Source organism: Chrysochloris asiatica, unplaced genomic scaffold (genome assembly GCF_000296735.1).
Source record: "Chrysochloris asiatica unplaced genomic scaffold, ChrAsi1.0 scaffold00085, whole genome shotgun sequence".
In the NCBI taxonomy this organism is placed as follows: Eukaryota; Metazoa; Chordata; class Mammalia; order Afrosoricida; family Chrysochloridae; genus Chrysochloris; species Chrysochloris asiatica.
Genome location: NW_006408603.1, coordinates 723,923 through 748,075, shown reverse-complemented (window position 1 = coordinate 748,075; position 24,153 = coordinate 723,923). Strand labels below are relative to the sequence as shown.

Below are 24,153 nucleotides of genomic sequence, written 5' to 3'. Positions count from 1 at the left end.
TCTCCACGCATTCTTCCTGCTCACCACTGAAGACACTGAATTTAAACCTAACTCAAATCCTTGGCCTTGCCATTTTTAATGACTCTGGAGGCACCCACTGGCAATACCACTTAGTGGGCAGTTAGTTAGATACTAATTGTTATTGTAAATTCACCTGTGAAGCCCATGAATCTTTTCAAATAGATGGTAAATTATATGGGGACAAATACTGTGTTCTTTTGCTTTTCTGTGTGACTCCAGTGCCCAGGACTATAAGTAATGGTTGATGTATCCATGGGTAGGTTATATGTTTTCCCAAATGACACAGCCTGCAGAGAATGGAAAGAATGGAGGTATTCCTGCTGGAATATGTTGACTGTTTACATAAAAACAAACACTTGGGGAAATCCAGACAATTGAAGTAAGTATGGAGAGATTCTTAGATAGCCAGATTTTTATTACCATTGAGAGGGAGAAGACTCCATTTTACATGTTGTTTTTTTTAACATCACCTAGGACTTCATGGCCTTCAGAAATGGTTGTTCTTGATTATCACTGAAAAATTTCTAGCTTAGTCTCAGAGAAAAATCATCTTACAGAGATTTAGATCCCTCAGATTTGGGGATGAGAAGTGGTAAATGGATGAGTTTTAGGTAGGTAATTTTGGCCAAACGAGTTGGAAGAAAATTTCTGACTGAATGTAATGGAACTGGTTGCTGCTTCTTTGTGTTTTAGGTTCTATCTAAGGGTTGACTCTTCCTTATCTACCTCCAGACACAAATGTAGTTTTTTTTTGTTTTTGTTTTTTTTCTAGAAAATCACGAAAGCCACATCTGAGAGACATGAGACATTCATACATCAGGTTCCATGGAAACCTACTAGCACAGTAAGGAGCAGACAGACTGACACCTCCTGAGATGTGAGGAGTAAAAGGTTTACCCCGTTGTGTTGGGACTGACTCTGCTAAGACATCATGTAATGATAGACCTCAGAACAAGGAAAACAGTTCACCCTGAACATCAGCTACACAGGACCGGGAGCAGCTGGGTCAAGAAGACTTTCCTAGAAGTGTGAACAATTAACCACTTTGTCACAGGCAAAGGAAAAGATGGTAGCTGCCTGCCATCTTGAATTTGCCAATCCTAATGCAAGACACAAATAAGCTCAGACTATTCAAACTGATCCGTCCTTCAAAATCCCATTGACATACCCCTCCACCTTGAGACTGGGGCTCTCCCTCACATTCAGTGTTTATGTCTTATTACATGCTTGTGACTGCTACATGTTATTTATCATCAAATACTGCCTCTTAATGAAGTTCTGGTGTGGTGCTGTAGGATAAGTACTGGACCACAAGGTTCAAACTCACCAGCTTCTCTTCGGAAACCGTATACATGGTCGCTATTGTTGGAAACAACTTGATGGCACTTAACAACAACAATAACAACTGTCTATATATCTGGAGAGCCAAGAGGTCCTCCAAGTTGAGAGAATTAAGCATTTGCTGTGCTTAATTCGGTGGGTACTGAGTTGTGAGTATGTGAAAACTGCATTTGAATTCAGAGGCAACAGCTATGAAATAAGCAGCTCCTGGAATGTCCTTCTCCTGCCCTCCCTTCCACCTGGTCCTGGAGCAGGGGACACAGAGGTGGACTCGCTGACTCTGAGTTGAGCTTTGTCCTCAGAGCATGAAGGGTCTGTTTGGGAGAGGAGGTGATTCTGGGAAGGTTTCAGAGCCAGCCAGCACAGGAATCCCTCAAGGAGGACTTAAATGCATGTATTAACTTTGGGATGAAACAGTATGTGACACCTGGAAACCTTGTGGGTGGAAAAGAGCATTTCAGTGTTAAGTACTATGACAGGTCCCTCTGTTTCTTCCTTGTAAAAAAACCCCTCCAATTTTGTTCAAGTGTCACAGAACCTCTAGGGAGGCTGGGTCCCTCTCCAGGCCTGGGAGTGACTCTCCATTAATCAGGGAGCCAGGCACAGTTAATTCTTCTTGACCATGAAGGATTCAGGCATGAACACATAATGCAATTCGGGCCAATAAGCTGCAATGGGAAGTTTGCTGGGGACCTCTGAGAAAGGTTTTATTCATTTCAATAAATGGTCATCTGAGGTGAAACTTCCTTTTTCCTCCTTCGGATGTTGCTGTACAAGGATATGATGCTTGGAGCCATTACAACAATTTTGTATTCATAAGGATATACAATATAAGGCTGAGAATATATTGAAGATGGCAGAAGAGGAAGAAGGAAAGAACGGAGACTCTTTGTGACTTTATTGAGTGCTGAACTAATTCTGGAAATTCCACATCTCCATGTATATACACATATATATGTTGTTGTGATGTTAAGTGTAGGGTTCCCAAGGAGCAGCTGGTGAGTTGGAACTATTGACCCTGCGGTTCAAACTGACCTTGTAGCCAGTGCTCTCTCTCTCTCACACACACACACATATATATATATGGAGTCCTGGTGTGACATTGTTGTAATCAACGTGGAAGCACTCAACAACAGTAACAACATATATTGTTGCCGTTGTTGTTAAGTGCCTGCAAGTTGGCTCCGACCCATAGCAACCCTGTATAGGGTTTCCAAGGAGTGGCTGGTGAGCCTGAACTGCTGACCTTGCAGTTCAAACTGATTTTGCAGTCCAGGGCATTAACCCACAGCGCCATACTGGGACTCCAACAATATATATACGTGTGTGTGTGTGTATATCTTTATCTATATCTATCTATCTATCTATATATAGATATATATATGTGTGTGTATGTATTTTACCCATAATTAATCAATTTTGATATGCATAACAAGGCGCTCTGGTAGTGTAGTGGTTACAAATCAGGCTGCGAACCTTAAGGTCAGCAGTTCGAAACTACCAGCCGCTCTGCGGGAGAATGATGAGGCTTTCTACTCTAGTAAAGTCGGAGCCAACTCGAAGGCACTTAACAACAACAACATTTTACATATAACATTACTGAAATCAGTATGCAATTCTCATGACGTGTCATAGTTAAACTGGCTGCATTTAAAATTTTGTTAGTGGAATTTAATATAATGGGGATGCTTTACAATGAACTATGATTAAGATTTGATGAAGTGGGGGATGTCTCAATTGTTATGTGCCTTTTCATGGGTTTTCTATCATTTTCTTCTAAAAGTATTCTACTTGATGGGGATATTCTCCTTACAGCAGGGAGCTCTGTCTGGGGCAAGAATCCTGGAGGAGGTCACACAGTCTGGGCAAGATGACCATATCTCTGTGTGGGGCTGAACTCTGCGTTTCCTGAGAGATACACTCTAGCTGTGCAGACCCCTCCTATTTTCCCAGCACAGAACTTACCATAGGCAACTAACGGTTATGTCTAGCACTGACCTTAAAACAGCCGGTCAGAGAGGGGGTTCTTGAACTTTTTGAAATCTAGAGTCTAGGCCCACTTGGCTGGAGAATGAGAAAAGCCGACCTGTAGCAACCCCGTATAGTGTTTCCAAGGAGAGGCTGGTGAGCTTGAACCGACAACCTTGTGATTAAAACCAACTTTGCAGTCCAGCACAATAACCCACAGCACCATACCAGGACTCCACAGGACACCAGAAGTAGATAAAAAATAAAATCAGTTGTGGGTAAGTTGATTGTGACTTTAGGTACCCCCATGAGGGGGCTTCAAAAAGTTTATGACAGATAATGGAATCTTCTTACAAACTCCTCTTGAATATCGGAGAAGAACTGTGCGCCATAGGGCTTCAATGGCTGATTTTTCAGAAACCAGACCTTTCTTTTGAAATCCACCTTTGGGTGGATTCAAACTACCAACCTTTCGGTCAGTGGCTGTGTACTGAACAATCTGAGCTCCTCAAGGACTCCAGAGGCAGATCAGATGGAATTAAGTCCAGTGAAATAACCATCAGCTCCTACTCCAAACACTGTCTCAAAATTTGAGGCTATGACTCCACCCCTTTTCCTATTGTAGACAGAAAGCAGAGCTATTGTTTCACCACTTCCTTCCACCCAAAATTTCCTCTTTCTCTGGATCCCGGCTGCTGTGTGCTGTGGAGTCGGTTCAGACTCACAGCGACCGTGTACAGGATTTCTGAGGCTATAAATCTTCATGGGAGCAGAAAGCCTCACCTTTGTCCCATGAATTAGCTAGTGGATTTGACGGCTGATCTTGAGGTTAGCAGCCCAACACGTGACCCATTACACTTCCAGGGTTCCATTCTTGTATCCCTAGTCATACTTATATTTCTTTTTTGGACTATTTAAAAAATACAAGACTACAAAATAAGATCCCAACTCAGCAGGACCCTTGTCAGCCCAGGTGGACAACTGTATGATGTTTCACTTCACTCAGGGGGCACAAAGGAGCTTTCTGACATTGTGGACATGAATTCTAGTTACATTTCTTCTGGACTTCTTTGCTTGAAGTTGCTGAAGGGATCTACTCTTACTCCTATTGGGGTTCCTTGCTGTTGAAGAACAGAGGGACTGAGCCAGGTGATAGGTGGAGTGTTCTCCCAACTCATCCATATGTCCCTGACAGCCAGATAGAGTGTGTGTGTGTGGTGGTTGTGGTGGTGGTGGTGGTGTCCTCAGGTTTCAGCTCCTTTCCACCTCTGTCCCTCCCTGTCCAAGCACAGGCCACTCGCTAAGACTGATTTCCCTCTGGTGCAACACCATCCCAAGCTAAAGTTCAGGGAAGTTGAAGTCACTCACCCACGTAGAAATACTCTGGGGATTTGTTCTCTGATGATAAATCTTTTATGGTGCCTCCAAACCGAAACCATAGTCCAAAAGCAATGACGGCCAACCCTGCCAGCTGAAAGGTAAACAACACATTACAAGGGAAGGGGGAGTGTGTGCACAAACAGGGAGAGTCACAGGATGTAGAAGGTTGCCCTTCACCCATCAGAGATCACTGACCACCCCACCCCCACCCCCCCAGTTACATTTGACAGGAGGAAGCAGAGGCTCAAGAGAGGTAGAGTGATGTGCTCCCTGGTATCATATTAGGGCTTCCTGAATTCAAGCCCAGGGTTTTTTCACATCCTGCCACACGCCTTGTGTTATGGGACATGCACAGGACAGTCTGGAAGACATCTCAAAAGGAATGTTCCAAGAACATTCCCCCTGGAAGGCATCTGTCCCATCTTTCTATCCTTTCCTGGGCAACTTGTACCTCATCACCAACACTACCTGGAGTCCCTGGCTGGCGCAAATGTTTACGTATTCAACTGTTAACCTAAAAGTTGATGGCAGGTATGGCTCATGCTCTGGACACCACATGAAGTGAGGGGTGAGGATTGCCAAAGATCAGTTTCTATTCACCACTGCAGTTTCCATCGCTAGCTGAGAGATCATTCAGCAATTTAAAACTAGTTGCCATCAAGCATGATTTCTTGTTGATAACACCTCTAGGTTGGAACCCACCCAGAGACACTTCTGAAAACACACCTGGTGATCTGCCTCCAAAAGGCCACAGTCTCTAAAACCCATGCACACATGGGGTCAGAATCAGCTAGATATTACCACCTCAGTGACTGGTGACTGAGTTTCTGCCACTGGGTCACCAAGAGCAAGATGAACTCTCAGACCTGGGGGAAACCCGCTTTTTCTAAATTGGAAGAAACACACTAACCTCAGATCCCACCCACACCTCATGAGTGTGCAGTGTCCAATTAGAAAGCTTTTTTAGGGATGTCTATAACCCTTTCCCCCCCACATTCATCATGGGGCACCACACTGCCTGGGGATGGTTGCAGGGAGGGAGACTGGCTGTTTTTTGTTGTTGTTGCTATTTTGAGTTTCCATGGAAAGTGAGAAAGGGAAAAACTAATTTTCTGAAAAAGTGAGCTCTGTGTGCTGTGTGGCTCCGCGGAGAGGTGGAGGGCTGGCGCAGGGAGCCCTGGGCAGGCCGGCGGCTGGGCTGGTAGAGTCATCACCTGCTTCCTCGCCTTTACTCCTCTGAGGGCTTTTGTGAGGCCCAAGCTTTGGAGCAGGAATCTTTTCTGTGTTGCAGGGCTGCTTGCACCGCCAGCCAGCAAGCTCCAGCCATGGTATCCTTCACAAACTCCCCTGTTGAAATTCACTGTATCAATCAATCAGCAGATATTTACTGGGCACCCTCTGTGCCAGAGGCACTATGGGAAATGGAGCAGAGATGTAAAAATAGCCTCCTCAACCCAGTGACCGCTCCGCTGCTCTAGCCAATCTCCAGATGGACAATCTAGACACTGCGCCTTCCCAAACAGGGAAGAGCTTTCACAGATGCTGGCAAGAAGATAGAAGGATGATAATCATACAAATAGAAGTTTAATAAGGAAACAAGTCAGGGCTAGACCAGAGTCCTCTTAAACACAAGGCCTCTGTCTTGTGGGGCTGTTTGCTAAGGACCCAGGGTTACCCTGTGAGACAGTGTGGCTGGGTTTGTTTGTATGACTTTATCTCTCTTTCCCTTCTGTCCCGGTTTGTGGCTGGGTTCTTTAGAAAAGCAACTGTACATCAGTGAGGAGAAATCAGAGGGCCGAGTTCTACCAGCTGGATTCTCTAATATGGAATAACTAAAATTTTCCAGTACTTAGAGGAAAGTACTAATTGGATAATATGCGGGACAGTGACAAGAACTGGGCTCAACCACTTTTTGAAAGATTTTTGCATTTTTAAAAAGCATAGTATGGCATGGAAACACATTGGAAGGAGTCAAGCTACAACATTAACAATATTTCATCTTTGAAAGCTGGGGCTACAGGTGATTTTTTTTTTTTTTTACTTTGCACCATATTTTCCAAGTTTTCTGCATGACTGCTCTTGTGACTTTAGAAAACATTGTTTTTTTTTCTTTCTTAAAAAAAAAAATTGTTACATGGTGGCTGGTTTATATGCTCAATACTGAAAAAATGGGGGAGAATCTTCTCCCATAGGGCTTCAGTTTGGGAGGCAACCCAGTTTTGAGGTCACGAAAGAGCACGATGCCCTTAGGAAAGTACCTTTCTGGGAGCACCCAGAGGCTGCGTTGGCCAGATCTGTCTGGCAAAGTCTCCTAGCCAGCCCTGCCCATTCTGGCCTATGCAGCGACTTGAGTGAAAGGAGAAGTTTCCAAATACAAAGCAGAACTTATTGACAGAGGCGTCAGGCCAAAGCCTGTAGCCACCAAGGAGACTGTGGAGGAGGTGGCTGGTCTCAGGGACACCCCACCACCAGGCCACATTTTTGGAATCTCTGTACACAAACTCTAATTTATAGTGGTCTGGGAACATCCTCCCAGACGGAATACATTTGTCCACTTCTGGCACAGATGTGTTTGATGCATAATGGAAAATAAAAAGAGAGGTTGCAATTTAAAGCCACCGGGCAAGGAGAAAAAAAGCTGTGCTTGCTCATCCACACCCCTGGACCCAAACCACACGGGTTTCCTTCTGGGTCAAGGAAACTGTGGCTCAGCTGAATGTCATCATTGTGTGCAGGGGAATCCTCCCAGGCGCTACTGCGTACTGTGTCGGGGACTCTGTGGGTGAAGACATGGCCAGGGCTGGTGCTGCTGGTGACGAGAGTGACACCGTTTTGTAAAGTGGCCTCCTTTTTAACGGCATCATTCCTGTAAGGCTCAGGAAATACTCTGTGTTTACCTAACTCTAGTTGATCTACCACAGACTAGAAATGGTTTGAGAAAAGTTAAAAATTAAAAAAAAAAAGGAATTGTTAAAAAATGTATATAGACTCCAGTGTAGTCAGGAACAAAGTGAACAAGTCCAGTGTCATTAGGTTCTCATCACCTCATACATTCCACACAGTGGGAGAGATGGTGGTCTCAGGAAATGGCCTGAGAGAGGACTTTAAGCCCTTCTATTCCAAATTTTAACCCTAACCAGTTGCTACTGAGTGGATTTCAGCTCATGATGACTCCATGCATGTCAGAATACAGCTGTGCTCCGAAAGGGTTTGTGGGTTTTTTTTTTTTTTAATTAAAAAAAATAAAACAATTGTTATTGCTGTTGAGAATATACACAGCAAAACATACAGCAATGTAACAGTTTCTACATTTGTACCACTTAATGACAATGATTATATTCTTTGAATCGTGCATTCTCACTCTCCTTTTCTGAGTTGTTCCTCCTCCACTAACATTGCCCCCTAAGTTTCTATCTCATCTTTCAAGTTGCTGTTATCAATTTGATCTCATATATATTGTTTTTGAATGATATATGTGAGATCAAATTGTGTGTGGTGTGGTGCTTTAGGATAATGCACTGGACTGTAAGGTCAGTTTGAACCACAAGGTCAGTGGTTCATATTCACCAGCTGTGTTTTGGAAACAGGGTCACTGTGAGTCAGAACTGACTAGACGGCACTTAACAACAACATATAGTTTTTAGAAGAACACAATGCTCAAGGCAGACTTTCTTCTTCTTTTTTTTTTACTAGTTAAGCTAAACTACTGTTTGATTTTAAGAAGACTTCAGTTGATATTTTTGGTTTAAGGCTTAAAGATGATCTCAGGGCAATAGTTTTAGGGTTTCATCCAACCTTCAGGACTCCAGTAAATACGGAGTCCGTGAGACTTTGATACACTGTTCTGCATTTCTCTCCTGTTGGTCTGGCTATTCCTCTAGAATCTTTAATCCAAATGTTCAGTAAAAGTAGCTGGGTGTCATCCAATTCTGGTTTCAAGACAGTGTAGGCACTGCTCAGGGAGACAATTAGCCACATGTTTCATGTCCCCCTTCCAGTCCTCTGTTCCTCTAGGTCAGGGGTAGGGAATCTTTCTTCTGTCAAGGGACATGTGGATATTTATAACATCACCGCGGACCATACAAAATTATTAACTTAAAAATTAGCCCTCTATTATTAGGTCAAACATTTCATTAATTCACTTCTAATGTGATAGCTGGAGTCCTGGTGTGGTGCTGTGGGCTAACATGTCAGATTGCAAAGTTGTTTAAAACTGCAAGGTCAGTGGTTCAAGCTCACGTCTGCTCCTTAGAAACCCTATACAGGGTCGCTATGGGTATGAATCGACTCGATGGCACTTAACAACAACAACAGTGTGATTGATGGCTGGAGTCATGGTGTGGTGCTGTGGGTTAAAGCGCTAGGCTGCAAAGTTGGTTTGAATTATCAGGTTGGTGGTTCAAGCTCACCAGTCGCTCCTAGGAAACCCTATACAGGGTCACTATGGGTCGGAACCAACTCAATGGCATTGAACAACAACTACAACAACAGTGTGATGTCTGGAACTGTGGTTGCCTTGGTATGGCCAGACCAAATGTTTTCATGGGCCTTATACGGCCCTTGAAGGAACTCTGGTAGCGTAGTGGTTACAAGTTGGGCTGCTAACCACAAGATCAGCAGTTTGAAACTACTAGCTGTTCCATTAGAGAAAGATGAGGCTCTCTGCTACTATAAAGATTTACAGCCTCAGAAACCCTACATAGGGTCGCTATGAGTCCATGGTATATAACCAACCATATGGCCCTTGGGCTGTATGCTCCCCACCCCTGCTCTAGGAGAATAGGGACTAATTGTGCCTTGGATGGCCCCTTGAAAGCTTTTAAGACCCAGACACTGTTCAATGAACTATATGTAAAAAACAAGTGTTAAACATGTTCTTAGACCATTTAACTGGGGCATTCCATGAAACTATGACCTTAAACCTCCAAACCAAGGAATCAAAATCCCGTGAGTATTCATAAGGAACCTCAGCAGCTACTCATTTGTTGTTGTTGTTGTAAATACATCATTCAAGCTTTGCTAATTCAAATTTCCACAGGTGTACAACTTTATTAAGGAGCTCTGGTAGCGTAGTGGTTACGAATCGGGCTGCGAACCTTAAGGTCAGCGGTTCGAAACTACCAGCTGCTCTGCAGGAGAAAGATGAGGCTTTCTACTCCCGTAAGGATTTACACCCTCGGAAACCCTGTACAGGGTCGCTATGGGTTGGAACCGACTCGACGGCACTTAACAACAACAACAACAACAACTTTATTGACAACAATTAAAATGATTGGCTGTACAGAGCTACCCTTCATCAATATTTCCAAAACCCCTGATTTTCCCCTCCCTCCCACTCCTCACAGGTTAATACCTACTAATAGACTTTGGTTCCTATACTTTTGCCTTTTCTTGTCTTTGCATATAAGTGAGGTCATGTAATATTTATGTATTTCGTGGCTGCCTTATTTCACTCAGCATAATATCTTCCAGCTCCATCTGTATCATAGCACGGATCAAGGTTTCATTTCTCCTACTGGTTGAGTTACACAGGGTTTTCAATAGGTGATTTTTTTTCAAGTAGGTGACCAGGTCTTTCTTTCAAGATGAATCTGAGTAGACTTGAAAGGTCAACCTTTCAGTTAGCAATGCAATGCCTAAGCAGTTTATACCACCCAGGGACTCCAACCCTTCCTGTTTTCACTTCCCTTTCTCCTTTTAACCTCAGCTACTCCTGTGCATTCAGGTAGAATATTGCATCTCAAATGTTAAAGCATACAAGAATGATTATTGGCTGCCTCTTTTTCTTTCTTTCCTTCTCTTGTTTCCACTCTTCCCTCCTTTTCCTTGTCCCCCTTCACATTTATTAAACATCAAGCATGGGTCAGAACCGGCTCGATGTCACTTAACAACAACAACAACAAGGGTCCCTGGTGGCACAAAGGGTTAATCACAAGGTTGGCTGTTTAAACCAACTAGCTTCTCCACAGGAGAAAAATGAGGCTTTCTGTTCCTGTAAAGATTTACAGTCTCAAAATCCTACGGAGCAGGTCTACTTTATCCCATAGGATCCCTATGAGTTGGAATTGACTTCACGCCAGTACAGATGGTGTGCTAGGCAGTAGGGAAACGATAATAAAAAAGGCATGGTTCACAGTGTGACACAGAATATAATCAAAGGTGAGGTGAAATCCACGAGAAATCATTCACTGCAGATTAGTAAGTAAGCACAAACAAGCCTGTGCTTACCTTGCTTACTGAGTACTCTGGTTCTGTCAGGACTGTAAATATGAAATGAGGCTTTGATTCTGTAGGAAGGTGCTGTGGGGTTGGGAGACACATGCCAGCCATACCTAGAAGGTGAATCTTTGATCTAGTGAGAAAATGTGAAATTGTTCACTACAGATTAGTAAGTAAGCACAAGTAAGACTCTTCTTACCTTACATGATACTGCTGAAGAGGAAGAGCCAAGGGAATCAAGTTCAGTGACTGGTGATGGACAGAAGACATTAAATTTGGATTTATACTTTAAAGAATTAGGTGGAAGATAAAGACTAGGAGCTTTGGTAGCGTAGTGGTTACGAGTCAGGCTGCAAATCCCAAGGTCAGCAGTTCGAAACTACCAGCTGCTCTGTGGGAGAAAGATAAGACTTTCTGCTCCCATAAAGATTTACAGCTTCGGAAACGCTGTACAGGATCGATATGAGTCAGAACCGACTCCATGGCACATAACAACAACAACAATGAGTAGGAAGGGTCTAGAGGGAGAAGATAACTCTAGGCAGAGGAAACAGCATGATTCTGAGGGAGGTCAGCATTGGAGGCTTGGAAGGTGAGTTTGAGCAGACTGTGCCTCAGGGCTTCCTTTTAGCTCGACACCATCTTGGAAAGTTTGGGCTTCCTTTTAGCTTGCCACCATCTTGGAATGCCTATGGCACACCCTTGAGAAGAAGGGAGATGGAGCCACACACTTTGATGAGAATGATCAGGAACAGAAATGTTGCCTGGAAGCCAGACACAGATAGGTAGCCCAAGATAAAGACCCTGAGTGGTGGAAAACCCAAACCCACACTCATATGTGGATGTGGTGAGAGGTGAGGGCCGCAAAGGGCTCACTCTGCTACTGCCAGTTTCTGCTGAGTGCTGGCCTTGTTTCTCAGAATAGAATAGTGTCAGTACTCAGGCCTGTCAGTTATCTGAAGAAAAGGTGCCAGTTTTCCAAGAAGGGACTTTTTCATCCAACCACATGAGTTGGGCTTTGATGTCAATCATTTCATTATTTGAGCATGCCAGGAGCAAGGATTCCAAGATGAAACAGATCAAGTTCCTTCTGCCAAGAAGTTCAGGGATTCATGGATAAGCTTATTCCCACCAGGCTATCCAGGAGGGACTATAACACTGCTGGTAAGAACTTGATTACAGAAGTAGCTTACTAGAAGGCACAGGAGAAGATGCTAGATACTGTCACTCACTGAGTACCACCTGTGAATGAGGTGCTCAAAGGATGCGATAAAACAAGACTTTGACAGCAAGAGTAAATCTACTACGTAAAAAGAGAAGTAAAATGAAATAACAAGGAAACGATAGCAGTGAAACGTACCAACACTGACATGCAAATCTATGCCATTAAGTAGTGTATCACCAGATATACAGTAATTGTATTATTAATGTATTTTCATAGTGAGTTATTTAGTAGCTAACCATATTCCACAGTGTTAAGAAGATGAAGTTATAAATTGTACACACATGTCTTTGTGTTTAGTTTGAGTCCTAAAACTAAAGAGGCAGAAGGGAGGACTAAAAACTTGCTTAGAAAGCACTGAGAGCAAAGAGAGAGAACAAGGTCTCCTTAAAGTAATGGCTGTCTGCCCCAGACAAAATATTTAGCACAAAGCAGAAAGTCGCTAATGGATTTCAACTTGATTCCAATGTATTCGTTTCCACTTTTCTGGGATTGGTGAAGAGACGTCTTATCATGACTACACATTTAATTTTTTTCCACTAAAAAAGACAATTTTCATGAACCCCAGGAGACACTAGTTCAGTGATGAGCAGGTGACTTGCAACCATGTGAAGACAAGGAACTGGGGGTACTGAGATGCAAAAGTCACTCCCTCCTTGGAGCTGCTCTTTCTGTCTTCCCACCCTCCCAGAGGGGGCTACCTGCACCAATCACAAAGAGTAAATAAATGTATTCTGCTATCTGGTGAAGGAGCCCTGCTGGTGCATAGTTATGCAATGAGCTGTTAATCCAAAAGCTGGCCATTCAAATCCATCCAGTGACTCCTCAGGAGAAAGACCTGGCCATCTGCCCTAGTAAGATTGCAGCGGAGAAAACCCTATGGGGTGGTTCTTTTCCATCACATGGATTGCTATGAATCACTATCAACTCTAGGGCACAACAATTGCTATCTGGTGGCTAACTCAATCCAGAAATCTGCCCTTTTTGGTAAAAAGCATCAGTTTGGGAAGTTCTCAGGCACACATATGCTTTTGACAAGATAGGAGACATCATTAATTAATGTCAGGCACTCGGGTTGCAGTTTTAGCTCACCTCCCTCTTGAAGCTGTTTCCTCCATGTAGAATGCTCTCCCCCTCTTCCTCAGTCCTGTTAACATCCCCTGGCCTATAGCTCAGTCCTAGCATCACTTCCTCGGGGAGGCCTACTCTGGCCTATATATTCACTTGCCTCCATATCTATTATAGAACTGTGTAACCATTGCTATTTAAACATATTTGCAGCTTTTAAAATTGAGACTGCAGCTCTGTGAGGGCAGGCATCAGGCTTATATCCCTGTATCCTGGTAGAGTGGGCTCCCCACAAACATTTCAATGCAGGAAGGACTTTCACAAAGGCACCTTTGAGGCTGATCTTAGCGATTATGAACAGCCCTACTCACAGCTCTCCAAGGGAATACTTCCGCAAAGTACTCTTTTCAAATCCATCTGCATCGGGGAAACACTAAGCAGACACCTCGGAAGCACGGTGTGAACACACTGTTGGATGCAAAACACTCGCCCACAGAACAGCAAAACAAACCCTGAGAATGTAGTATCAGCTCTTGTGTTTTTCTAAACCTGCTGGGATTTGTACTATGCTCCATGCACAGCCACAAGGAATAAATCTATGAATGACTTTTACTGGCAGAAGATTACAGCAAGTGCTTTCTGGGATTCTCAAGGGGTAATATTGATCTCTTTTCTCGAAGGACTCAATATGATCACTGAGGCTTATTATATAACATTTTAAGAAAACTGAAAACTGCACTGATTAAAAAAACACATAAAATGTCAGGAAAGTTGTGCCAAAGAATTTTTCCCATCACCAACATGTACCTGCTTTGTAGTTTATGAGACTTTGTTTCTAAATCTTATCCCATCTACCCTACCACCCTAATCTTGCTCCTTCAGAGTTCTTTTTATTCTTAAAATTCGAAGAACATTTAAAAGGAATACGATTTCAGTCCCTGGAGGATGCCCAAAACTACCGTTTTGACGTAGTGTAAGATGAAGAGCGCAGAATTCTTCAGAGATAGGTTCTCACTGCTATCAAGTTAATTCAGACTCATGGTGATTCTATAGGACAGATCAGAACTGCTCCATAGGATTTCTAAGGCTGTAAATCTTTACAGGAACAGTCTCTTCTTTCTTTCATGGAGCAGCTGGTGGATTTGAATCACCGACTTTTCAGTTAGCAGCCCAGCACCTAATCCACTGTACCACGGGGTAGGGTTGTTGTTGTTGCTAAGTGCCATCGAGTCGGTTCCGACCCATAGCGACCCTGTATAGGGTTTCCAAGGAGCAGCTGGTGAGCTTGAACCACTGACCTTGCAGTTCAAATGACTTTGCAGTCTGACACATTAGCCCACAGCGCCATGCAAACCACTTCTGGGACACCTAGGGACACACACACACACACACACACACACACACAGTGCACTTGAATGTGAGAATGAAGAAAATTAATACTGCATTCTTGCTCCTCCAGGGCAAATACCATGTATACACAGAATCCAACTTGTTTGCAACTCTCCTTGTGAAGTGACCCCTGAACCCTAGAGCTTTTGTTAAAAACTTTAAAACTAATACTTGCTCATGGTGACAATTCTCATTACAGATGGAATCACATAATGGAGCATTTCCTATTCTCAGAGCTAAGCTAATTGCCTCTCCATTAGAATACCAAAAGGTGAATGGAGTCTCATCCTTCTAGCAGGCAAAAGTCAGAAGCACATTTGCTCTGGAAGATGAATTTTCTCAAAGAGGTGAGAGCCAGCTCCCAAGATTTTCATCCCATTATGTAGGGAAAGCAAGGCCAGGATTCAGATGGAACTGTCTCAAAATGAAGGATGTTACCAGAATCAATAAAGGGCCAGTGGAAAAGAGGAAGACCTTCAACAAGATGGATTGACACAGTGGCAGCACCAATGAGATCAAGCATATTAACAGTTGTGATTGTTAGGACACCTAACAACACCAACAGACATAAACACCCTGACATGCATGTGAAATTGCCTCTAAGATACCACAGGACCAGGTATAGAGGAATTGGGAGGCAGGATTGTGACAATGAGTAATGAACTTGGGAATGCATGGTGACTTTTAAAAACACCATATGTTTCTGATTTTCCCTCAGAAATTTTCATAATATTGAGCCCATGCTAAGAAATTCCTGCAAGACTTCCTGCAGGTACGGGCGTATCTTAAAATCGATGGAGGCTTCCTTCTTGACCCTGATGAAAGGACATTGCAATTCAGCCATGATGGAGTCACAGTGTTCTAGTCATTTCTGGAAAGAACACTGAACTCTATTATGTGTGCCACACCTCTTCTTGTGTTTGCTTTAGGTTGTTATTAATATTAACTTGCATGCTCTAAACATAGATCAATTGATTTTGCTGGGAAGTGTGGACTGAATACCAAACTTAAGGGTAAGGAAGGAAACAGGGAGGAAAAGCTTGCTGTGAATGATAAAGCAGATGATTTACATATAGTGGTGGTGATGCACCTTCCAGTCCAATGAGTTCCAAGTAACTCATAGCAACTGTGCCTAGGGTTTCCTAGGCTGTTAATCTTATGGGAGCAAAACGTCTTTCTCCCTCAGAAAGGCTGGTAGATCAAACTGCTGACCTTGAGGTCAGCAGCCCAATTCACAACCCACTACACTGCTGCCAGAGCTCCTTTACATATAGAGAATGGAAACATTTGTTGTAGTTATTCAGTGGTCAGACACTATGTTTCTTTTTTTCCTTATAAAAATAGAGAGGGAAGAAGTGTAGTGAACTGCAAAAATTAAGAGAAAAGCAGCTGTGTAGTTGCCTTTACGGTACAAAACAATTGTCACTGACTATTAGCTAATCATTCCAGTGAGCAGATGGCTTTATCAAGTGGAGATCAAATGCATATTGGGTTGAAATTCAATCTACCAAGCCACAGAAGTATATTAAACCCAATGTCTGCCTTCTTTCCCCTAGGACATAAGCTCTGGGGGGACAAAAATGGTCTTTTCTAGGCTCTCGGGACTTCCTCCTTATAGCCTCCAACTGCCCCTTATCCCAGGCTTGCCTCTGAATACATAAACACTTATATTCAGGGCTACATTGACTACCTGATGGTTCTCATTCATATTAAACATTATATAAGCAAAGCCAGGGTATTAAACTATTTTACAGCCTACTATTTTTCAGAGTGGTTGACAGAACTAATCATGAGTAGACAAATGGAATTCTTAAATATCTTCATCCAGTTGTAGTTGTTACAGAAAGAACAATGACAGGAAAACAAAACAAAACAAAATGCTCCAGGTAGAACTCAGTCTGGATTGGAATAAATCAAAACACTTTTTTTTTTTTAAGGTTAGCTTGGATGGAATCTAGCAGAAATTATGAGAATTTAGCTTGGTGCTCTACAGAGATTTTTTTCAACAGCAATATTACCAGAACATATTTGAGGTTAGGAAGGTAAGCAGCATTGGCCCATTTATAAAAGTCTAGACAGATACGAACGTGAGCAGGAAGACCAGGTTGGCTTTGGGGATGAGAGGCAGTAGCTTCTAACACAGACCTTTCTTTGAAGGTACCTCTGGGTGGATCCAAGACACCAACTTTGGAGTTAGAAGTCGAGTGGTTAACCGTATGTGCCACCCAGGGACTCCTTTCATAGGGTTGTTGTGAAATTATTTTAAAAACATGCTTAGCAAAGTGCTGGCACACAGCTAACGTACATTTATATAATGCTTACTATTCTTCAGTTTTGGGTACTGAAATTATTTTTCTAAACTGTGTGTTGATTCCTTCCCTTTCTCAATTCTCCACTTTGCTTTACCTCTGCTCCAAACTGTTCACTGCCCTTCTCCTACGTCTTTGCATCTACATTTCGGGAATGTACCAAGACTACCTCAGACACTGGATATGAGCTCTCTGGTTTCATTCTTCATATGTTTTATGCCAGTAGCACTTCTCTTGCCTTATATTCCACAGGTTCTAACATGTTACTACAAGGAGAAGAATGTGGGGTTTAAAATTGGAAGAGCTGGGTGTGAAGCCTGGCTTTGACCCTCTCTGACTCTGATCTTAGATATACTACCGGCTGTGTCTGACTTTTAGCTTCTACATCAATAAAGTGGAGATAGTTACAGCTATTGTAAGATAAGAACTGGAAGATCGATAGTTCAAATCCACCAGTTGCTGTATGGTAGAAAAATAAGGCTGTTTTCCCTGTAAGATTTAAAGCCTTGGAAACTCTATACAGGTTCATTATGAGTCAGAGTTCACTATGAGTTGGAATCGATTTTATGGCAGTAGGTTTGGTTCTAATTTTATTTTTTCGTTTATTATCAAATGAGATAACACATGTGAAAGCATTCTGAAAACTGAAACATCATATAAATTACCATTGCTACTTTTGTTCCCAATCAAATCCAAAGAGGATGAAAAGGCAGGCCAAGGTAACCCCTATTCATCTTTATGATATGCTCCCAGCCCATCTGGTTGGTGGTGGTTCGGTGCCATCGAATCAATCTGATTCATAGTGACCCTGTATAGGGTTTCTGTGGCTTTAAATGCTTACAGGACCAGAAAGCCTCATCTTTCTCCTGCAGAGTGACTGGTAGACTCGAACTACTGATTTTACCATTAGCAGCCCAGTTCATAATCCACTGGCATCCCATTTAACCAGCCTCATTCTCTTCTTAAGTCCTTAGTAACCTTGACATGATGTGTGTCACTGGTTAGTAAAGCATCATGTGCTAAACAGGAGAATAGCCCTGTCTCTTGTTACCTGTTGATAGTATGTTAAGAGGTGCAGCTTATGCACTCGTTTGCCACACAGGGTTGAAGACCTCAAGATAGGGCCTGGGTGATGTTTTAGAATAACATAGTGACATGAAGTGGACAGTGGCCAGCTAGCTGCCTGGTGATTCCAGAAATCATCAAGTCTTAGTGTTAAAAAATCATGTCTTAAAGCAATAATGGTAAAGTGGCTGTTGGAATTTAGGGAACTGTTACAAGCAAGTCAAGAGAGAGGGAGCTCTCTCAGCCCCCTCCAAAAACAAAAAAACACCACCTGTGGATCTCTGAACTCTTCCAGTTAAGATCTAAGCCCGAGAGAGTGATTCCCAGCCACCAACATCTACTGTATCATCATCCCTTTGAGACTTCCTTGAAATGCAGACCTAATGAAACAGCATGTGCTTTTGAGCAAGCTCCCCAGGTGATCCTGTATGCACTTTCAAGTTTGAGATGCAAAATTTTAAGTTTGGCCTCCGAGAGAGGCAGGGCAGAGGACAAACAGCTCTTACTTTGGGATCAGTGAGTACCACCTTGTTAGCTGCTGAGGGATTTAGAGAAGAGGTACACTGGATGACAGATTCCTGGCCCTCAATGAGTACAGATACTAGACAGGCAGTAAACTAAGGTCAGAAGCAAAATGGAGAGCTAAACAAAGGCTAAAGACCTCAAGATCAAGGACTGGGTTTGAATCATCATTGAATTCAAAGCACTTAGCAGAGGGTCAGGCGCTTAGTACATGATGAGCACGTGTTTGCTGAAAGAATTCATGACGGAGGAACTGCCCCTTTGACTCTATGGCCTTGAAGCTTTATTTGTTTGGACTTAGGATACCTGCTTGCTTTTCCACTTGGATTCTGAATTCTACTTTCCCACAGTGTACTTCTGATATTTGTTGTAGTTGGTAGGTGTAGTCAAGTCAGTTCTGATTCATAGCAACCTTATGAATAACAGAACAAAACATTGCCCATTCTTGCATTATCTTCAACAATTGTTAAGTGTGGGCCCATTGCTGCTGCCACTGTGCCAATCCATCTCATTGGGGGTCTGCCTCTTTTTAGCTAACCTTCCACTTTACCAAGCATGATGGCCTTCTCCAGGGACTGGTCCCTCCTGATAATATGTCTAAAGTATGAGAGATGAAGTATCATGATCCTGACTTCTAAAGAGCATTCTGACTGTGCTTCTTTCAACACAGATTTGTTTGTTCTATTGGTGGTCCATGGTACTTTGAATATCCTACTTCAACACCATAACTCGAATGCAATTCTTTTAAGGTCTTCCTTATTCATTGTCCAACTTTCACACGCATATGAAGCAATTGCAGATACCATGGCTTGGGTCAGGCACACCTTAATCCTCTAACTGACATCTTTTCTCTTGAACACTTTAAGAAGGTCTTGCACAGATTTGCATAACGCAGTATGTCATTTGAGTTCTTGACTGCTGCTTCTGTAAGTGTTGAAAGTGGACCCAAGCAAAATGAAGTTTTTGACAGCTTCAATCTTTTCTCCATTTATTATGATACTGTTTATTGGTCCAGTGATGAGGTTTTGTTTTGTTTTGTTTTCCTTTACATTGAGGTACATGGAGTCCTAGTATGGTGCTGTAGGATAAGCAATGGACTGCTAAATGTAAAGCTGGCAGTTCAAACCCACCAGCAGCTCCTTGGAAACCCTACAATGGTTGCTATGAGTTGGAACTGACTCAAAAGCACTTAACAACATTAAAAGTATGTTATATGGAGTCTTGGTGTGGTGCTGTAGGATAAGCACTGGATTGCTAACCATAAGGTTGGTGGTTCAAACTCACCAGCAGCTCCTTGGAAACCCCTATACAGTGTTGCTATGAATCAAATCTGACTCAACGATACCTAATAACAATAAACAATATCTTACATGAATGTGCTTTTATTATGTGCCCCTATCATGCCTAGTAACTCACCTCTATTAACTCATTTTATCTGAACAAAGGGCATACTTTATTATATCTATTTTATAAATTAGAAAACGGAGACTCAAAGAGGTTAAATAGTTTCTCCAAAGTCCCCCAGGTAGTAAATAGTAGAGCCAGGAGAAGCCTCAGGTAGTGTGATGCTACTTCTGGACTTTAATTCCTAGGCCTGTTTAAACCATGGATCTAATGTCTCCAGACTCTTGCTTCTCTCTCAGAACCAGGTTCCTGTCATCCACACTGAGCCTGGCCACTGTTGCTCTCTTCCCATTTAGCAGAAATCAGAAATGGAGACTCTCCTATAGAGAGGCCAAGGGCATTCCTATTTGCCCCTGGAGTGGCCCCACTATTGGATAGATTCCCAAAGCATTACTTTCTTTAGGTATTTTTTTCTTAGCAGTTTCTGACAGGTGGTAATTCTGAAGCTATTGTTTGAGAAAAATTTGAGAGAGAAAATGAGGTGACTTCTGAAGGCTTCAGCTGAGTCAATTGTTTTTGACTCCCAAAACAATTATTCGACTGTCCTAAAAGTGCCTGTTAGGCATCACCAAGTGAAAACTCAAAGCTGCCGTAATAACGGTGAGAAGAAAAAGAGAGCAACTTCAAAGTTGCCATATACGGCATCTGACTTCAACAATGAACAAGTCCTGCTTCCTGTTGGTTGGTAACACGGAGCAGCACAGCCTAGCACAATGATAGGAAAATGCTGACTATAAAACAATAAACCAAGGAATAAACAGGGCCCAGGTTCTTCTCTAAACCAACATATGTGGCTTGGTGGGTTGTGGTGTTTTATTTATATTGCTATGCAACAGAGGAAAAAAAAAAAAAGGTGATTTCAATGAAAGGCATAGGAATATGCCACGCTATCTGATCACAGTGTTTGAATTTAGACATGACAGATGTTGGGAAGGGTTTTGAGCTAGACATCAACCATGGCAACATAAATTAATTTAGTGGTTCTAATGGTTGGGCTATACTTTTGCTTTTTTAAGTTCAAGGGTGAATAGAGTTAGCTGTCCTTGGCAAAGGAGTGCTATGCAGGCTCTGGCAGGATCGAGTTGAATGTTTATAAAACCAGGAGCACAGCTTAGGAAAACTCAAATCAAGCTGCCAGAAGAAGGTTGCAAATTGCTTTGTCAAATTGTGGATCACAAAACATGTCCCGCCCTACCTCTGCGCCTACCTTCCGGTGAGTCTCCTACAGGAAATGGAGTTCTGTCACAAGAGGGGAACCTGTAACTCAGAAGGGCAGGCAGCTAAGGGTGTGTAGCAATGTCACAGGATAAGGTACAGCTGAAGCCTACCCTCCAGGAAAAAATGTCCTCCACCCCTTCCCCAAACTCCCCACAAACCCCTACAATCAGGAAAAAAACAACTTCAGACACTAGGGTGGGGCTTTTCTGGAGTCAGGTTTCCTCCATTTCAGAGAAGGTATATATCTAGATTGTTTAACCCAAACCATTGCTTTCCCACAAGTCACTAGGTAGCTGGTTCAGTTTATCTCTTTCCTTTGTTGTACATGGAAAAGCTCCCTGGAACTGCTGCTGTTCTGTGACCCTCAGCCCCCACCCCTACTGCCATGGAGCTGGGGGAGAGTGAGTTCCCCATGTTTGCCTTCTATGTTCAATCTGGGCCAAGAAGAAACCAGTGGGTAATGAGCAGGCAGAGATAGGCCTATGGATCAGATCTTAGCCCAGTTTTCCAGATAAAGTTGTTAACTGTGCAAACCAGGAAGACCACAGGTACCAAATTACCTAACCTGCACATTCATTAATTCATTCTGTAAGTACAGCTGGCTGGCTGGCTGGCTGGCTGGCTAGCTGGCTCTGTGCCTTTGAATTGGTTCCAACTCATAACAATACTATGTTGTTGTTGTTGTTGTTGTTGTTAAGTGCCTTTGAGTCGGTTCCGACCCATAGCGACCCTGTACAGGGTTTCCGAGGGTGTAAATCCTTACGGGAGTAGAAAGCCTCATCTTTCTCCCGCAGAGCGGCTGGTAGTTTCGAACCACTGACCTTAAGGTTCGCAGCCCGATTCGTAACCACTACGCTACCAGAGCTCCTATGTAGGTTCTGTAAATTTGGGAGCAGAAAGCCTCATCTTTCTCCTGTGGAGCACCTACTGGATTTGAACTGTTGACTTTGCAGTTAGCAGGCCAATGCATAACCCAGTACCAGGACTCCTTCTACAAATATAAAGGTAAAACAAAATTATTGCTACAAAACCCCAGAAACCTTTATTAAGACAAAAATATTAAAATGCAAAACTATTGTTTCTGGACATATCCTCCATCTGGGCCTATATGCTTCTAAAGGCAGTGTTTACATCTTTCCCACTCATCCCTGAAGTATTCTGTGCTCGTCTATTTAAACCACATCAAAATGGAAGCTTGGGCATCCTTGAAGGACTCAAATTGTGTTCCTTTTAAATGTTCTTTGAGTTTTGGAAACAAAAAACAAGTCTGAAGGGACAAGATTAGGGCTGGAGGGTGGAGGAGATATTTCCCAATGAAATTCTCACAGAACAGCCTTTGCTACCTTTGAAGAATGAGTAGGTACATTGTTGTGATGGGGAAAAAAAGCTCCGTGGTGCAACTTTCCTGGTGTTTTCTCACCAATGTAGTTTTCCATTTCTTAAAACTGCATCATACTAAACCCTTGACATTGTCCTGCGTCCTTTGAGAAAGTGTGGTGGAGTTGGTTCTGACTCACAGTGACACTGTATAGAGTTTCAAGGAGCAGCTGGTGGGTTTTGTACCACCAACCTTGTGGTTAGCAGCCCAGTGATTATTCCATAGCGCCACACCAGGACTTACTATCAAGACCACTCCTTTGGAATCTCCCAAAACAGTCACTATAACCTTTTGAGCTGACCTCGCTGCCTGGAATTTAACTGACCTAGCGACTCTGGTAGCATAGTGGTTACGAATCTTGCTGTGACCCTCAAGGTCAGCAGTTCGAAACTACCAGCTGTTCCGTGGGAGAAAGATGAGGCTTTCTGCTCCTGTAAAGATTTACAGCCTGGGAAACCCTGTGCAGGGTGCTATGAGTTGGAATCTACTCCACTGCACACAACAACAACAACAAGTGGATCCCTGGGAAGTCATTGTTTTGATTGAACTTTTTTAAAAAACAAAAACAAACATCCTAATGAAACTAAGATGATCGTCTGACTGAGAGAACTTGTCTGCAGCCATCCACTGATCACAGAGACAGGTTTGAACACCTTGTTTGCAATAAACCATGCATGCATGACCTGGAACCCTAGTAGTAATACTTTTTACTCACCCTTGTATTCATTTAATATCTCCTATGTGATAGGCACTGTTGTCCTAGGACTGGAGGATACAGCAGTGAACAAAAAAGAAAAAAATTCCTGCTCTCAAAGCATTTAAGTTCTATTGGTGAAAAATCCATGAGTACAAATTGAAAAGATAATGGTTAATTATCCTAAAATGAAGACACATCACAAGTCCCTGGGAATCCATGTTGTTGTTGTTAAGTGCCTTCGAGTCGGTTCCGACCCATAGCGACCCTGTACAGGGTTTCCGAGGGTGTAAATCCTTACGGGAGTAGAAAGCCTCATCTTTCTCCCGTGGAGCAGCTGGTAGTTTCGAACTGCTGACCTTATGGTTCGCAGCCCGATTCGTAACCACTACGCTACCAGAGTATACACCTACATTATGAGAATCAGGGGGAAAAGAGCTAGCATGTATTGAATGCTTCCTATGTCAAGTACTTAAGGGTAAAATGATAATTAACATTTATTGAGCACTTACTATGTATCAGACAGGTGAGGTCAGATAATTTACGATTTCCTTTTAATCCTCTCAATAACTCTAATATTCTACTCGTGCAGATGAGGAAACAGAAACCTAGAAGTTAGAATCACTTGCTGAAGCTCATACCACTTGTCAGTAGTAGGGCTGGGATTTCTGCCCTCCAGATGGCCTGGCTCTTCCGTCAGGTGGTCACTCACACTTAGCCTTGTTCCTGAATGGTGTCTCACCCTCTCAACTTTGCTCACCTGGATTCTACTCATCTTTCAAGTTCAGTTTAAGCAACCACTTCTTCACCTGACTCCTCACTATTATGAAGATCCTTTCTCTAAGTTTAAAATTAGATTATATATGTGTTATTGTTAGGTGCTGTACAGTTAGTTGCAACTCATAGCTATTCTGTATAGGGTTTCTGAGGCTTTACATCTTTGCGAGAGCAGAAA

The 24,153-nt window shown here is 42.8% G+C and overlaps 1 protein-coding gene across 2 annotated transcripts in view; it reads right to left on the bottom strand.

Annotated features, from left to right (window-relative positions):
* TSPAN2 (tetraspanin 2) overlaps nt 1-24,153 on the bottom strand; it is a 62,240-nt gene that overhangs the window by 33,342 nt on the left and 4,745 nt on the right. For both annotated transcript variants that reach the window (XM_006865866.1, XM_006865867.1), the window contains exon 2: nt 4,699-4,801. In XM_006865866.1, the coding sequence (XP_006865928.1) occupies nt 4,699-4,801 (103 nt within the window). The remainder of the gene's footprint in view (nt 1-4,698; nt 4,802-24,153) is intronic.